We start from the raw sequence: 17,510 nt of genomic DNA, 5'->3' as shown, positions 1-17,510 counted from the left end.
CTTCTGGCATGATTGCTTGTGTGTGCCACTCTGTCTCAGAGGTTGCCATCCCTGAGGCAAAGGGTGACATCTGTCAAAAGCCATCACAGGTTTTAAATGCTCGCTGAGACAGCAAACGTACCTGGGGTCAGGGGTTTTCCTTCTTTTTCTGAGACAGCACCACGTAACAAAATAAAGACAATTACAGTCAACTGTGATTAGAGTGAAAATAGAAACAATCTGACTGATGCAGGGAGGGAATCTGTTCATGTTTTCTGAAGGTCACACACTTCCTGTCCTGAATGACGTCCTCACATATCTCTGGCTTATAGGAAGGGGATGGCGGTTTCCGAGAGATGAAGATACAGAGAGAAAAGAGAATCTGAGAACGGCGAGGACAGGCGGAGAGCGAGAGCGGACAGTCAGTTTGGATTAAGGTTACAGCGGGTTTAATGAAAACAGACTGAGCGGATAGTAGTAGGTTTAAGTGGGAATGAATTGCTAAAGGAAGGGAGCATGCGAGGAGGAGAAAAACTATAATGCTTTTAAAATTCAGATGACAGCATGTGGTTTGGAGCCAGCCGTTATTGGAACTATATATAAGAAAGTGATGTTTATGGGTCTAAAGGACTTTCTTTACAGTAAACTCCCCACATATAAAAAGTAGTTTGCTGCAGTTTAGAGGTTTTATGGTCAATTTATGTCAAGTACATTTTCATCACTATTCTTAGAGCCAATATGTACAACATATGGTTTAATCAAATGAGAGTGTAGCACAAAAATGTATGTGAAAGGACATCCTGCCAGGAGGAAATAGTCTCAGTGTGCCCAACTTAAAAGTACTTTGCCATTACATTACGATTTGTAGGTATATCCAAAGTTAGGCAACTACAAAAAAAGATTCATAGATAAGGTGAGGTTTTTTTAAACAAATGAAACTGATACCAAATGCCACCATACAATGTTAATTATTGCTATTGTTTGTAGTGTAGTATTGTGTTTGCTAAGTTATTGAGGCACACACCGTCCAATTCATTAGAGCCTGAACCCTTGTCTCACTGGACATCATTAATCAGTCACTCAGCCAGTATTGTGACTGAGGCTGAGCTGACAGCTCTGTTCTGGAGGTCGCAGGCTGTGGTGAATAATGAAAGGACATGTCATTCAGATGTTCAAACTGCTTTTTGATACTGCTTAACAAGGAGGGTTTTCTTTCTACTTTTGGGAAGCTCAGAGCTTAGAAATACTATCAGTGACAGGTTTGTCCAAGTCAATGCTTCTAATTCCCTCCTTTCTGCTGAAGAGAATATTTTTTCTGGCAAAGGCTGCTTACCCTGCTCTCCCATGATCCTACAGAAACTGCATATATTGAACATTGTATTTGAGGGAAAACGTTGAATAGAAAAATCCTGCATGGTTTTGCTATAACAGTGCAGCATGTGACATTCTGATTTGATTCTGGTTATCATCACTTCAGCTATGATTTGAGCACACACACGCACACACACACACACACACACACACACACACACACACACACACACACACACACACACACACACACACACACACACACACACACACACACACACACACACACACACACACACACCTTTGTTTGGGAATCCTGGAGTTTGTGCTATTAATATTCACAGTGCTGTTTGGTTCATGAGAGGGTTGCCAAGGACAGGGGACTAACCTTTGGGTTGCAATGAGAGCCAGAGGGTGCATCTCAATAGTTTGATGAGTTTTCTTCCCCCTCCTTTCCTCTCCATTCTTCTCCCCCCCGCTTTCAAACACTGTTTTTTTTTTTATCAATAACTTGCAGACACCAACAACGTAACCTGTATGTCCGAGTGTCTGTTTGAGCTTTTGAGTGGATGTGGATAATCCGGTTACAAGGTTCTGGAGGTACGCGGGTAGACTGGGATTAAACAGCTAATTCTGGCTTGATTTGAATTTTCTAACTTCCAATGTGCAGCTAAGCTCACACGCACACTGACAAGTCAATTTTTTTATGCTGAGTTATGAAATGAGAGAAGCTTACTGCAAAAATGTTTTTTGCAAATACCAGCATGGGTAGACATGTTCCAGAGAGATTTGTGATGAGTCATTGCTGAATAGGATCACAGGCTAACATTGTCAAATCAATGAGAATATGAAGCTGTTATGGGACTTCAGAGAGCTTTAACCAAAAAATGAAAACTAATCAGCAATAGTCTCTTTACTGTTGGTAGAGTAGGTCGACTATGATCTTGAATCAGAAGCATAAAAATAACCTTCTCTTGCCCTTAATGTTTTTTGATGTTAAAAAAATATGGATGCAAACAACACCCTGCTAACACAGCAGCAGCAGACCTCCATAACCAGCTGGCATCATGCCCGGTGTGTGCTACTCTGTTCTGGGATACAAGACGGTTATCTCTGGGTCACTGCACAGCTATGGACGTGTGCACATACACATCTAGGTTTGTCTAGAAGAGCCGACCCCGCAGTCAAAGACAGCCTCCTTAACTATGACCCAGAGATTCTCTTTATTTTGGCTCTGATGCACTAAATCCCCTCAGACTCACCGTGAATCGATCTCCCCACTTCCCCCATCCTTCATTCTTGCACACTCCTCCTTGTCTTCATTTAGAATCCTCCTCTCCTTGTCTCCTTTCATTTACCACACACAGAAATCCAATCACTAACCAATCGTCCGTATCTGTGAAATATTTTGTTGGTATTAGATGACAGAAAAAGCAGGCCTTGTGGTTATTGTGAGCCTCCCTCTGTTTATTGGCAGCACGCAGGGCTCAAATGAGGCTTAGCAGGGGGAATATCCAACTCCTCATGACCTTAACTCAACTCTTTTCCAGGGTGTTTTGGTGCCTTTCAGTGATACTTTAAACGCAAAAATGTAAACAACCACAGATAAACCAACCATGTAGGCATTTATATGGTAATGAGACTAGAAGGTTTATCAGGAAGCAGCCCCCTGCTGCTCTTTAAGATTCATCAAATAGGCAAAGCTTAGCCTGGTAACATTGAAGCTTCTTGTTGTTGTGGGGTTTGAAAAAGCAAGTAGCAATAATCAGAGTTCTGACCAAACAAAGTCGGTCTAATGTACCGAGGCCAAAGTAATTTGTGTATGCTCCCAGTGTGTCATTAATGCTGGCAAACACAGCAATTTTCACACGAGAGCAATGTCGGACCCACATTTATTTTCCGTCTGCCAAACACACAAGTGTTTGCGAGCAAAATCTAAATTATGCTGTATAATGATTGACACAATTGTTGAGAACATATTCTACAAAGATTACGCTGCAGGAGTTTTTTAAAAAGTGATATGGACAATCTGATTTTATTTTTTATTTCACCCTGAAATTTTGCATTAGGTCACTATTGAAACAAACAAATTAATTTGATGTGTCATTTAACCTACTCATGACACAGTGTTGAAGTTCTCTCAATGCAATAAACTGTACTAACACAGATTTTGAACATGAACAGTGTCCCCCTTGGTTGTTCACCCGCAAAGTTAAAGAAGTAGTTTTTGAAAGGATAAAAAAAGATAGTTTGAAAGACGGGGCCACATCCTGCCTTATATTTGCACCTGGATAATCGCAAGAAGTGGGGTCGCTAATCGAATTGACGGTTTTGTAAAGATACAAAAATTGTCAGGTGCAGCCTTCCGTCTTCTGACATTGAAAAATGTCGGAAGGGCCTTCTGATGCTGTTGGACGATCCCACAAGCACTTTATTTGAAGCATACTGGGCTCTTGGAGTTTAATGTAATGAACATAACTTTCACAGCTGACCTTTCTCTGTTAAAGACAAAACTTCCAACTTTCAGTTGCAGTCTTTCAAGGCATATTTGATAGTAAAAACAACCACCCTGAGACCTTACATAGAACAAAATCAAATAGGATGATGACAAAATGTTATTACAGAAGCCAAACCTTGATCAACAACACTATCCTCCCGTCAGTGTCACACTGTACTGTATGCGTGGTATGTGGGCATCATGGGATTTCTACATGTGACAAATGCACACTTGAATGGTTATGACAGATATGACACGTAAGGCAGCCCCATCTGAAGACAAGGTCTTATGGAAGACCTTTTCGTGACATGTCTGATTCAGATGTCAATTGATTCCTGAGAGATCAGGATGGATGACTATGCGCAGTGGGGAACAGTTAGGGAATCTAGCACCCGTCCTACTTCAGTTTATACTCGTCCTTCAGCAGGAGGCAAAGGACCCGTGAACATCTAAATAAAAGAACAACTTCACCACATAGTTACTTTTAAAAGATATCACAATTGTTCATCCTTGAGCTAAATGGATAAACGGATGGATAGAGGGATGGAGAAAAATATGGCATCAAAGACAGATTGCTTGACAGAATGTGACCAAGTGTCATTCTGTAAGCGAGCAGGAGTAAGACAAAGAGAGGAAAAGACACTGAGAGGGAGACGAGGAAAGGGATAGACACCAGGCTTCCCAAAGCCAGTGAGTATTTATAGATCAGATATAGTCAGAACCTCTGCCTGGCAGCAGCAGTGTGCTCCTAGTTGCTCATGCTGATGTCTCTGTACACATCCGACACGGCTCTGACTCAATGGAGAACATCAACAGAGGATTTGATGGTAATGGTAGGGTGGCAGGCTGACGACCAACTCACTGAGTGAGATTCTGCATGAATGGAGCCAGATAGATATTGGTGGTTACACTATACAATACGATACACAGAATGTTAGTAATTACTGGGGAAGGAGTGAGGAACAAACAGGAACGACCTGATAAATAATAACTCTGATTCAAGGACTGTATAGTAGATATTGATGAGTTTCTAGAGAACAGCCAGGAATATACAATATCATTGACAGATCATTAGGTAGGCTAATGATTAGTCCACACATTATCTGTGAATCGGAGTAACGGCCACTTCCATCATGAGTTGTTTATGATTAACTATGAATCAGCCAGTTACTGACACAAATGACCCATTAACGGTGTCAGTGTTGCTGATTTGGAGACTTTCTTGCTAATTTGAGCAAGTTTTGGAGCTAAGGCTGCTAGCTATTTTCATTGAATATTTTCATACATGTTAAATCTAGCATAATTTTGCTAGTTGGGCTTTTATGATCAATTCATTACTCAGTCGAGTCTGATTCGTTCCTCACTCGTTTCTTTGTAACTATTCATACATTTATGTACCATATTGCAAAGTGTTGCCATATTGCTTAATGCCACAGGGGGGGGGGGGACAGGGGACATGTTGGGGAGGCAAAGGGTACTTTTGATATGATCTCCAAAAATAAGTGTCCAAACTAAAACAAATGTATAGATGGATAGATGGTTATTCTTCCTATTATATGTTGTTCTCTTCCTCCCTCTGTCAATGTGTGTGTAAGTGTGCGTGTGTGTGTGTGTGTGTGTGTGTGTGTGTGTGTGTGTGCGCGCGCGTGCGTGTACTGAAGCGTGTGCTTGCGCGCGTGCCAGCCCATGCGAGAGTCCCGAGCAGAAGCGCGCTTGGTTCACTCAGCTCCTGGATGCCGAGAGCGCACACAGAAACAACAACACCTCACATGGCTCTCTCTCTCTCTCTCTCTCTCTCTCTTTTTTCTCATCTATGGCAAATCAATTATGACTTTTTAACGCTAGTGTACTTGTAGCCATCTTCCATAAAGGCGTACGACCAAACCACAGTTGTTCTCACACATAGAGTCGAACAACATATCAGCTCAGTTTGCCACAGTTCCACATTCCGGCGCACACGGGGAAAATGAAGGCGAAGAACCGTGACCAAAGCCTGTCGGACTCCAGAGAGCTGGACGGATCCTATGACCAGCTGACGGGTGAGTCCACCGGCTGAAACACCGGAGCATGTTGGACGGTTGTCTGCGGAAATAAAAGATTCAATATGTCAGGCTGAACTTCAGCTGGGTTTTGAAAATGACTCAACCTGTTCGCCATTCATCTCATCGCCAAACGACAAAAAGAACTAAATATGTTTTTACATATATTGGCAGTCATCATTTTTGTAGAGCAAGTTTATATCTAGGCTTTAAGTTTAAGTCATCTTTCTCGTACTTACATTTACAGCTTCCCGGGATAACATAGTGTTTTTCAGTGTATATTCACGTAGTTGCTGTGGAACATTTATAATATGTATATTTTACTAGCATACTTTGGGTAAATAACTACATTATTTATTATTATTATTATTTATCCAAGGGGAATAAAAGAGAGAATGGCGACCAGTTGAAAAACAATATTTGATTAGAAAAAAAAATCCACATTGAATCTTTGTCATTTCATTGTTGCATGTCATTGTGGTTGCATAATGTGGTGCGTAATGTTGGATGGATTTAAAGACAAACAGTGTGGTATTTGCCGGCCCTGGCTCATCTGTGGGAGACCACCTTATTGTCTTGGCTGTTGTGTAAAGCGCTGCGGGGTAGATAACACGTGTCTGAACGATCTGGTGCCCACATTGTGGAGCAGATTCCTCTGCTTTGGTTTGTTAACACTTGTGAATCACATATCTCTTTGAGCTCTATCTGCTGAAGACTGGATCTGTAGTTTGAAAAATACCTGATATTATCTGCAAGAAGAACAGACACCTGAGCGACACTTAATCACGTGGATATTCACATTTGTGCACACTTTCGTTTGTTGTTGTCAGCTCTGTGGATTGAACAATAAAGTGTCCCTATATTGTGTTTTATTTCCCCTCATGTGTGTGTATTTGGTGTATCACTATCAATATGTGAGACTTGACTCACATCAGTTTTATTGCGTTATAATGAAGCACTTCATTGAGCTTTCCTGCACATACCTGCGCTTTGTATGTGCTCCTCGTGTGAGCTGAGCACTCTCTTGAGGTGTTTCCCGTCACCACAGCCTCTCATTGTCACATTATAGCTTACAGCTCTCCCCTGCTTATGTGAGCGCCGTTTGCCTGCTAAGTGCCAGCTGCTTAAAGAAAAATGCTTGCTTTAATGCCTGAACACATATCAGGCCCGCAGAGGGAAACAGTGCCTGTCCACACAGCTATGTGCTCCAGGCTCGACGGGAACACTATAATCTCATTTGCACAAGTCCACGCATTAACAGCTAAACAGCACTCTGTTACAAATTGAATGGTTCCTAAATTAAGAAAATATTGCAAAGTGAAACCATGTTTGTGTGTGTGTGTGTGTGTGTGTGTGTGTGTGTGTGTGTGTGTGTGTGTGTGTGTGCAAAAGACATGCAGTATGTGTGTTTCTTGTGCTGGGTTTATCTTTGAATGTTGGTGCATGTGTGTGGGTATGTATGTGTGGGTGAGTTCAGAGGCAGCAGCTTCACTTTTCTACACTCACACTTACAAAAAAGAAAAGAAGAACTCGAATTTGTTCTGCTGAATTCAAAAACATCAGGCTTTACTGTACAATAGGGGAATTGTAAGACATGTCAGCCAACCCACACAGTGTGCTGGCCATCATGCCTGGATAAACACTGAGCTTTGCAAGGCTTCTCAGAGAATACTCAACACACTTCAGCAGCTTGACTTCTCTTTATTCTCCTGCAGCCGTGGAACTTTAGCTTTGGCTCTGTAATCAGTTACAGATTAGTGTGCAATGCACACCTGAGAATGAGATGCATTATGGAGGATTAATAAATGTGACAGGGAAGGAGATGAAACTTTCTGTAATCTAAATCGAAACTCATCATTATTTGGTCAATACTCTTTCCTCTTTCATCTCCTCCCCTCTCTTCAGTCCAGCTTGTTGAAGTGGTCCCCCGTGTCGGACTGTCCACAAGAAGTCATATTGCTATTTTAATAGTTGAGCGAGGGGAGGGGGAGAGGGACCAAGTCATTCAGTGTGGCGGAACAATTTACTGGTGGCAAAGTTTTTAATGACTTTTTCAAAGCTTTGAATTGCGTGGTTAATTAATCTTTGTAAGACGCTGTCAACTCGAAAACATACTTAGCCTCGATGGTTTGGATGGTTATTAAGGCTGGCTCTTACCGAGAAGAGTCCGTGTAATGAAGATGTGATGGAGCCAAAACTGAGGAGAAATATTGCGTGTCATGGGATTTTTCATATTATAGACACAGCTGCCTGCAAAGTGGACTTGTGTATACCGTGTGTGTGTGTGTGTGTGTGTGTGTGTGTGTGTGTGTGTGTGTGAGTGTGACAGAGTGAGAACAGATGATTTTCTGCATAATCCCCATTAAATGCAAAAGTATAGGCTATAGTGTGATGTGAGTGCATGACTTGTGCGAATGGATTCTTAAATGGGTGTCTTGTGTGGGAGGGACAGCTACAGGTGAGTCACTCTTCTTACTTACAGCAAGATAGAGTGAGTCGGTGTGTGTGTGTGTGTGTGTGTGTGTGTGTGTGTGTGTGTGTGTGTGCCTGTGTGTGTGTGTGTATGTGTGTGTGTGTGCTGAAAGCAAAGCTGACCCCTGTGTTGCTTAAAGGTAGTGTGGGTGGTCTCCAATCACCATTTGAGTGAAATGTAACCCTCTAGAAATAACTCCCTCTCAGGCTGCTACATTGTGCTGTAAGTGCGCCCCACTGTGTGTGTGCATGTGTCGGAGTGTGTGGTAGCCTGGCGTTCCCCGTTGTGTCGAAGAGCTCCGGCTGAGAGAGATGAGAGGTAATTATAGAAGCGTGGTGCAGTAATCTCCTCTTCCACCTCACAAGCCACACTCAAGAGGAATCATATCACCTACACACACACACACACACACACACACACACACACACACACACACACACACACACACACACACACACACACACACACACACACACACACACAACACACAATGGCTTCTCTCTACATATGCAGCTATTATCTCAATCTTGTCACGCTTCCTTTTCTTCACTCCAAGTCCAGAATATTATCTAAAGGCTAAATCATTTAGGTTGGCAGCCAGTCAGCCAACCATCCCCTTTGTTCTGTGAGGTACTAATAGTGTGCATCGTCTCATGTTGGTGTGTTTAAATATTTAATTCAAACTTATTGCGATGTATTGTTTGTTTGCATTGTGGTATTTGCTTTTTCACGCCACGACAACGTGATGTTTATATGGTTTGTTCTTGTTTCCCCTCAAGCTCTGAAGGATCTGACAAATCCAAAGTTGCCAAACACTTGTTTCTTGTTTTCTTTTAAATCAGAATGGTGTAGTGTAGAGGGATAATCAAACTGCTTTTTGGCGAAATTTGTTCTCCATGATTAGAAGTCAAATGATTAGTCAATCAACAGGAAATTACAATTGATTAATCAAGTAAGTGATTTTCTAGAGCAAAATTGCCAAGTTTCAGTTCCAGCTTCTAAAATGTGAATTTTTGGTTGTTATTCTGGTCTTCTATGATTGTAAATTGAATATATTTGGGTTTTTGTAGTTGATAAAACAATACATTTTGAGAAGTCTCCTTGGGCTGCAATTTACCATTTTCGAAAATTTTATGGACAAAACAAACAATTGATAGATCGAATATGTATATTCTGAGGTCAAATCTTGTACTCCTTGTTTTGGATAAGTGTGTTTTGGGGTCCGCTCAAAAATAAGTATGAAGGACTCCAGAAAACACCACTCACACACTCGGGCTAATACGTGCAGATTCACACACACACACACACACACACACACACACACACACACACACACACACACACACACACACACACACACACACACACACACACACACACACACACACACACACACACACACTGTCAATCATAGTCAAATCAGGCGACAACCTCTGGTTCTGCCGAGTGAAGCCGATGAGGAAAATCTTGCATTCTCTCTATTGACCGTCGGGTGGTGACTTCTCGGGTTGCAAAAACAAGTCTGATTGTATGGAATTCTATGAGAAAATGACCCTACTTCTAACTTGATTTGTTACCTCAATAACATTGTAAACATGAGTTTATGGTTTCAATTGCTAGTTTAAAGTCTTCTTCAATACAGCATGATGTTCATTTAGTACAATATTATCCCTTTAAGAGTAAAATAGACCATAAAGTGGAGTATGTGTTAGGGTGGGCTTACTGTGATTGACAGGTTTCGGGCGCTACCAGAGCCAAAAAAAGGCGACACTACGTCACTCCTCCACATTTAAATATAGTAACTTCAGTTCATTGGTTGCAAAAAAACCAACATGGCGAAGTCCGTAATCCAAAAATAGCGACAACGAAATCGCCAGACTCGAGGCAAACCAATGGATGACGTCACGATGACTACGTCCACTTTTCATATACAGTCTATGATACAAACACAAATATTTGTTTTGCATTTCCATTCAATTATCAAGTGAAATATATCGAACTTTAATAATGTTGCAAACAGAAATGTGAATTGGGCACATTTCCATCAACTGGTTGAACTAGAGTGAATTAACTAAGCTGCGTAGATTTGTCAGAAGTTTGTTAATATTGTCCATGTTTTCTTCTTTTACTTCAAAATGTGTATAATACTAATGCTAATGGAAACGAGGCCATTCACTCATTAGGTTGCGTGATTTGAAGACCTTCTTAGTTAACCTAATGTTACAAATATGTACAATGTCCTCTACAGTTAACTTGTCTCACGCAACAGCTCAGCCCTCAGCTCTAGGAGAGGTGTTTAGCCTTTGATGAATCTCGACAGTTAATTTCTCTCACACACACGCACACACAGCTCCTAATGAGCAATTTTAAAAGCTCTGGCATTCAGAGCCGCGCAAGACTACAAGTCGGCCAAAAAAAAGATAGCCGAGGGAGAGGGTAGAGGTGTTGAGGTGAAAGGCATTACAGTAGCTTGTCTGGAAGACACATGACACACATCCCCAACATCCTGATTGATGCAGAGCCCCCATTGTTTAAATAATAATTTACAATCGCTAGACCAAAACGATTCCAGGGCTGAGATTGCCTTCATAATCGAGCCTGTCAGAGTGAGTTTATCCTCGAGTCACCTTCGCGGCATGACAGTTTGTGCCGCAGCTAGAATGGTAATGGCCACTGGCACTAATTAAAAGACTTGATTTAATGTGTCGTGCGATGTGCCGTGACATGTGTGACACACACTGCCTCGTCAGGGATCCTCTCCTGGTTCCCGGGCCCGGGTTGCTCCTGGAAGTGCCAGAATTGCGGATGTGAAATGTCGGAGGAATGCTTGGAGTGGTTCACTTAGGCTTATCTGTCACATTGGCTACATCATTGTGGGAAGGAAAGAAGGAAAAGGAAGGATGGAAGATGAGTTAGCTGGCAGAGTGTATGTAATAGGTGTTTGACCTATTATAAAAGCTCCTCCTAACAATCATATCCTGCCAATGCATAAGTACAATCTGACCCTCTAATGATATTGGTGCTGTCGCTTGAGACCTGAGTTCTCTCAGACATTCAAGTGTGTGCCTCTTAAGATAAAGTGGATGTTTGCATGTCGAAATAAAGGAGTTCACAGCACGTAATTGCTCATTTATACTTCCCTCTACTATCCCTAATGTCCCCTACATTTTATATATTCTGACTGACAGTCCCCACTCAAGCTGCACTCTCTCTTTTTCCTCTCACTCTATCGCACTCCTCCCCCTCACTCCCCCTCCACTCTCACAGATCAGATTACATAATAATATCATATACATTTCTGTCTAACAGAGTGTCTTTATTGTCTCATTTATAGTGCCCTGGTTCATCCCACCTCTCCTTCTCTGCGCACCACGTTTTTCTGCTCCCATATCATTGACTTCACTTTTTAGCTTTCCAACCAAACTGCCCCCCTGACCCCTCTCCTCTTTCAGGCCACAGTGGGACTAGTAGGCTAATGGGCCCGGAAGCCAGCGTCAATCCTAATGAGTTTTAATCTCTGACCGAATCTACGGAGAAGCTGGGAGATCGTTAATTAAAATAAGCCCTGCTCACCTCTCCCTTGGCCTCACCACCCTCTCCTTCTACCCTTCTCCGTAAACAAATGAATTTATGAATGCCTGCAGGGAGAAGTGGAGAGGAGAGGAGAGGAGGGAAGAGGATGGAGAACAAAGCAAAGGGAGATGGGAAGACGGGAGGGAGGAGCAGAATTTGCTTAGGAAAAGTCGATGTACATCTGAGGATGAGGAAATAATGGGGCAGCGGGGAACTTAAATTGAAAGGAATATTTGATTCAATGATTAAAAAACGTACAAAAAGTTTTTTTACCCTTCATCATCAGTCTAATGCCTTTTTCCTTGTAGGTCGCAACCCTGTTTCCCTTTCTTTGTGCACTTTGGCTGATTTCGTGTGTGTGTGTATGTAGGAGAGAGTCCTTTGTCATCAGAGGTTATCAAGTCGCACGTCTCAGATTGAAGATGGGGGATCACTGTGGTTGTGCGTGTGTTGTGTGGGTGAAGATGTAAACATTTGTGTAGAGGATGTCTGAAGGGCACACGTGACTGCCATCGAAATGATGTCTGGAGAAGTGTGTGCTGCAATCTGTCTCATTTCTCTTTGACTCATTTAAGTGGTGCATGTGTGAAAAATTTAGTTTGAACAAAAGATGCTCTTACGTATGATTTTAAGAATATGTTGCCTTCCCCTGCAGCGTGTGTGTGAGAAAAGCAGAGAAGGCACAAACATGAAGACAATAGTCGTGTTCCTATTTGTGTATTTTTATACACATTTTTTTTTAACCTTTTTGAATTAGCTTTTGCCTTTTTTTGGAAAAAGAGTTGAAGCCCTGAATTGGATGTGGAAACGCCTTTGCCCAAAAAAATCTGACATGTAGCAAACATTTACCTGACATGATTGATCAGCTGGTTCTACCGTCTTCTTAGATATATTGTTATTCTTTGAGTGATTGTCTTCGTCGCCAGACAGCATGAAACATTGCCAATAGCAGCTGACATGAAAGTACAGTTAAAACTTGCCACATTAAAATGTATTCCTGATATATTCTCTCATAGATGGGTTGAAGGGCCAAGACAACTGGTTTGGTTTCTGGTTTGCAACCTCTATTTGTTCTTCAGGCAGATTACAGCAGCATAGCCAATAGCGCCTACGCTGTAGCCTAGTTTTAATGCTCAAAACCAGTTGATGGAAAATGCCTAATTTGCATTTATATTTTTGCCGACATTTCAAAAGTTTGCTTGACAATTGAAAGGAAACATGGCTAAGAAGTGACTGTAATTTGCTGAGGACGTTAACTCTATTCGCTGAAGGTTCTTCAGTAACAACTTCACTGTGATTGACAGCACAGCAGAGAGTGATAAGGAGGTGGAGATGATTAGAGGAAGCCTGGGGTTTGCTCTTGTCAAAACCAAAATCTATCATGCACTCACACAACACACATAGAGGCATAACACACAAACACACACACACACTCACACAGGGTTTTGCCTGAGGGATGGCAGCGCAGGAGAACACTGCAGCTGGTCTTACAATTAATCAGTTAGCTTTGACAAAACTTTGGACAAGGTCTAGTCAATAACACACAGGCGTGCACATTCACACTAACACACACATGCATATACACACATGCGCGTGCACAGCTGTGAAACAGTCAGAGAGGAAAGCACACAGTGGGCAACGCCTAGTCAATATCTGTCAGTTAGACTACCAGTCAGAATAAACTGAACATCCCTCAAAGGACAGAGCGGCTAACTGATAGCCCAAACAATCCACGTTTAATGGAGAATGGCAGTTTCTGTTCAGTAGTGATGAAAAATGATACTGTTTCCATGCCATATAAGTCTAAACGGTCAGGATTTTTACCTGCACTGTATAAACTGAACTAATTGAGGGTAAAAGGTAATCTTTTTCTGTTGTGATCTAAAGGATTGATTGAGATTAAATGGTAAAGTAACTTGTATAAGCTTTTAAGTTTACTTTACAAGTCAACCCCTGAAATCCCCCCAAAATATTACTTCTCATGTGCTCCTTTATCAAAACAAAAATCGACATTCATCAGACACAGTTTGCCAGATAATTTTCTGCTGTGATATGTCGGAGAGGTAAATCAAATAATACGAATAAAAAGTAGAGTAGAAAATCAAACTTGAATTTCCTATCAATACTAAGAATCTTAAAATCTATGCTTGTGTCGTCGGACAACATTTTGTATTATTGTCCAGCATCATTAGCTCGCTGACAGGCCTAGCTGCCCTCACTCTGGCCCCCAAAATGGTTTCTTTCATCATTGCTCCTCTGTCAGCCTGGGGCCAGGTTGTCAGAGGGGACACTTCCTGACAACTTGGTCTTTATCTCCCCCAGGAGAGATGCTGAAGTCAGCCAAATCCGCCACCAGCTAAATATGCACAGTGTGACAAGGTAGAAGGAACTAGGACCGATAGCATTTCGGAGGCTACAATATGGTTCAAGATATTACAATTGTGTGAGAGAGGGTTATTGAGAAATGTTGAAATGCTGAGCTGGGAATTTTGCATTCAGCTTCACTGAGTTTTGCCACTGTGTCCTGACTAGACTGTTGAACCAGCCTGCTCTTCCCTAGGCAGCCGCGCCAAACTGCACACTTGTAAATTCACGGACTTTAGAAGTCCCACAACATATTTGTGTACTTTAAAATCCATTTGCTTTGATCAGCTCCATTGCACACTGCTCGCTCTGGTTGTTTGCTTGTTGGCTATGGGGCTTGAAAATCCTACCCCCCCCGCTATCTCCCTCTGGCACTGGTAAACCGATTACTCACACAGCAACCTGACGTTCCATAAGTGCTTCTCCCCAGGCACCACGCCCCGGCACCAGAATTTCATAAGAGTTAATGGAGTCTACTAATCAACAAGCACATACACACACGCACAGAATAAGACTCGCACACAGGCAGGTTTGATTGATTGGCGGAGTGACAGTCATGACAGCAAAGGGATCGTTACCAACCTGGAGCAGAGCAACAGCCACTGACATTACCATCAAAGGTGGACCAGAACTTTATGTCTTCAACAGAGTAGAGAGAGGGGAGGCATTGAGAGAGAGAGGGAGGTGATGATGGCGAATAGTGAAGAAAGAGAGAGGAACAGAAAGTCTAATTCTAGTCTGGTACAATGTTCAAATACATATAATAGCTTGTGTCAATGTAACACGTAATTAAGCACCTGCTCACATTCACTAGAAGCTCATCACCTGTTGGGATGTGATTATTTTTTTTTTTAGAAATGCTGCTGAACACTTAAAATAGATGTGTTTTGTGCTGCTGAAAGAGCCTAACTTGACTTTTCTCAGCCCAATGCTCAACAAGCTTCAGGTAATTACATTTTTCCCTAACATTTAAGAAAATTTTAGGAGCTAAAGGTGGAGATGTATAGGATAAACTCAGAGAGGCTGAGTTACTTTTGTTTTTATAAAACACATAAAAGATAAAAACTGACTGAAAATGCTTTCTCTGTATTTGATTTGTTTGTAAAATCAAGTCAATGCATCATGCATGAATCATGCATGGCCAAGCGTGATATTGAACTGTGACTCATGCCTCCACAGAGCAGCAATGTAAATAATTTTGCATGTAACTATAAAGGCCATAATGAAAAATGTACTTGATGAAAGTCATAGAGCAGCGTCTGCCTGAAGGTTGTTTTTTCCCCAAACACAAGATGTTTGGTTCTAATGAATGAATTAAGGAGATGTGGTGTGCACGTTCTGATGCACATTCAGAGAAAGTCATTAAGAGGGGTAACGATTATTAATGAGGCCAGTCTCAAATTCATGGAGTGAAATATTGGCCTGTTGTTGTTTCCTTCCTGCGTGATCATGACTGAGAGAGGCTCTGCTGGATTTTGGCATCAATGGAGACTTTACGGTGTATAATGGCACTCAATGAGCAGGTTGAGCACAGTTTGGGGATTGAACCAGTTAATTACAGTTTCACTTTTATGTCACTTGTATGCCTGGAAAGCTCTCACATTCCAATCATATTCTTTTTTACTGTAGTGTGTATCTGTGTGCTATGTCTGCGTGTCAAACCTGTGATGGTGAAATCTTACACATTCCTTTGAGAAGTAATGGCATTATAGCCAACACTTTTTCACTTTGTAGCTACAGTTTATCAAAACAATAACGCTACTAATGTAGTCATTCAATTTCTTTGTGGTTTAGTTATTCTTACCTTTAGACCCTTGTAAAATGCAATGTTGAAAGCTAAACCTATTGATAAATGATTTATAGGGATTTGGATTAAATGAGCAGATCGTATACTCTAGTCAGACTTTATAAAATACTATTGAACTCCAAATCTGTTATATGTTTATAAAATACCTGGATTTTCTAAGATCAAGGAGCCTAACCAATCACTTTCTCCTGACTTTAAAAAAAAAGTACTATAGTACTATAATTAACTTAAAGGCCAGAATGATACTTAGCTATAGTGTAGTTACTGTACTCTCTAAAAACTGGTGTCTGTACTCAACCCAAGATTTTAGGTTCATTAATTTTAAATTTGTTAGGTTACGGTTTCCATTCTGTAACATGCCTCTTTGATTAACAGCAGATCTGCTTTCTCTGTAGAAACAATCTACCTGATACTTTGATCATATCACATCACTAGTTTGAGCTTATCTATTTAAAATTCCTTATTGGGACCTCCCTTTTTTAAGCAATTATCTTGCAAAAGCTGTGCAAAAGTACAAAAAAAGCTACACCTGTTATTTTAATCTGTCAGCTACGTATTGATTAAAATTCAAATGATATGCTTATGCTAATCATCTTATGTATTAATTAAGTTGTAGCTACATGTTGTATACATTCATTAGGCTGCAGCCAACAAAAGGTTGAGCAGAGCTCAAATCTTACAAACGTTTTAACAGGGAACCTTAGTGGATTCAATCAGTGATGCAACAGGCAATGCTTGAATCAACTTCATATTGGATTAAGATTTGATAAAATGCTATCAAACACCAGCGCGTCAAAATCCAGCATTTAATTGTACCTTACTGTCTTTAAGTTGAGCTCAAGTTTTACTTCAGCTGGTTTTATGCGTGGTGACAGTAGCTGCATTTAGAGGTCACATAATCCGTGAGCAGAACAGGGAAATTTCTTGGTTGCCCCGTGTGCTTTTGTGAATGTGTTGAAGGAGTGTTTGTGGGAATGTCTGTGTGGTACAGTACTATCTCGTTGATATTCCTGAGTAGATCCTCACATTAGGGACTCATTAGAGTTTGACAAGCGAGAAGCAGAGGTCTATTATAGATTCTTCTCATTTCTTCCCTCACCTTTACTTTTCACCCTCCTACTTAGTTTTTCTCCACTATATGCCTCACTTTTATGAATGAGAGTCAGTATCAGTTTTAAAGTTTTCTTACTTAACCTTCTCCTCTTCTCCTCGGAGGTGGAAAATATGATTTAAGTAGATGTATATTGAATAGTTTAAATTTGCTCTCATGCTTTGGTGGGCACAAGATGTGAGTGCACTGGTCACAGTAATGGAAAATAATGTGTGGGCATGTACGTATGTGTGTAGGGGTCGTTTGTCACTAAGGGAGATGTATTATTAGTCACATTAGCCCTTTAGCTCAGTGTGGGCGACAGGGTGAACTCTGATTAAGTTTGTAGAGTTAAAGATGTGAAACAAAGAGATGTC

The 17,510-nt window shown here is 41.3% G+C and overlaps 1 protein-coding gene across 1 annotated transcript in view; it reads left to right on the top strand.

Moving 5' to 3' along the window:
• The first annotated feature begins 5,642 nt into the window (after positions 1-5,642).
• The window catches only part of LOC129092184 (Kv channel-interacting protein 2), an 85,362-nt gene continuing 73,494 nt past the window's right edge, over positions 5,643-17,510 (top strand). Inside the window, exon 1 of the mRNA XM_054600017.1 lies at positions 5,643-5,826. Within this exon, the coding sequence (XP_054455992.1) occupies positions 5,754-5,826 (73 nt within the window). The 5' untranslated portion in view covers positions 5,643-5,753. The remainder of the gene's footprint in view (positions 5,827-17,510) is intronic.

Source organism: Anoplopoma fimbria, chromosome 6 (assembly GCF_027596085.1).
Source record: "Anoplopoma fimbria isolate UVic2021 breed Golden Eagle Sablefish chromosome 6, Afim_UVic_2022, whole genome shotgun sequence".
NCBI classification, from domain to species: domain Eukaryota; kingdom Metazoa; phylum Chordata; class Actinopteri; order Perciformes; family Anoplopomatidae; genus Anoplopoma; species Anoplopoma fimbria.
Note: the sequence above shows the minus strand (reverse complement) of the source record. Positions and strands in the feature narration are given on the sequence as shown.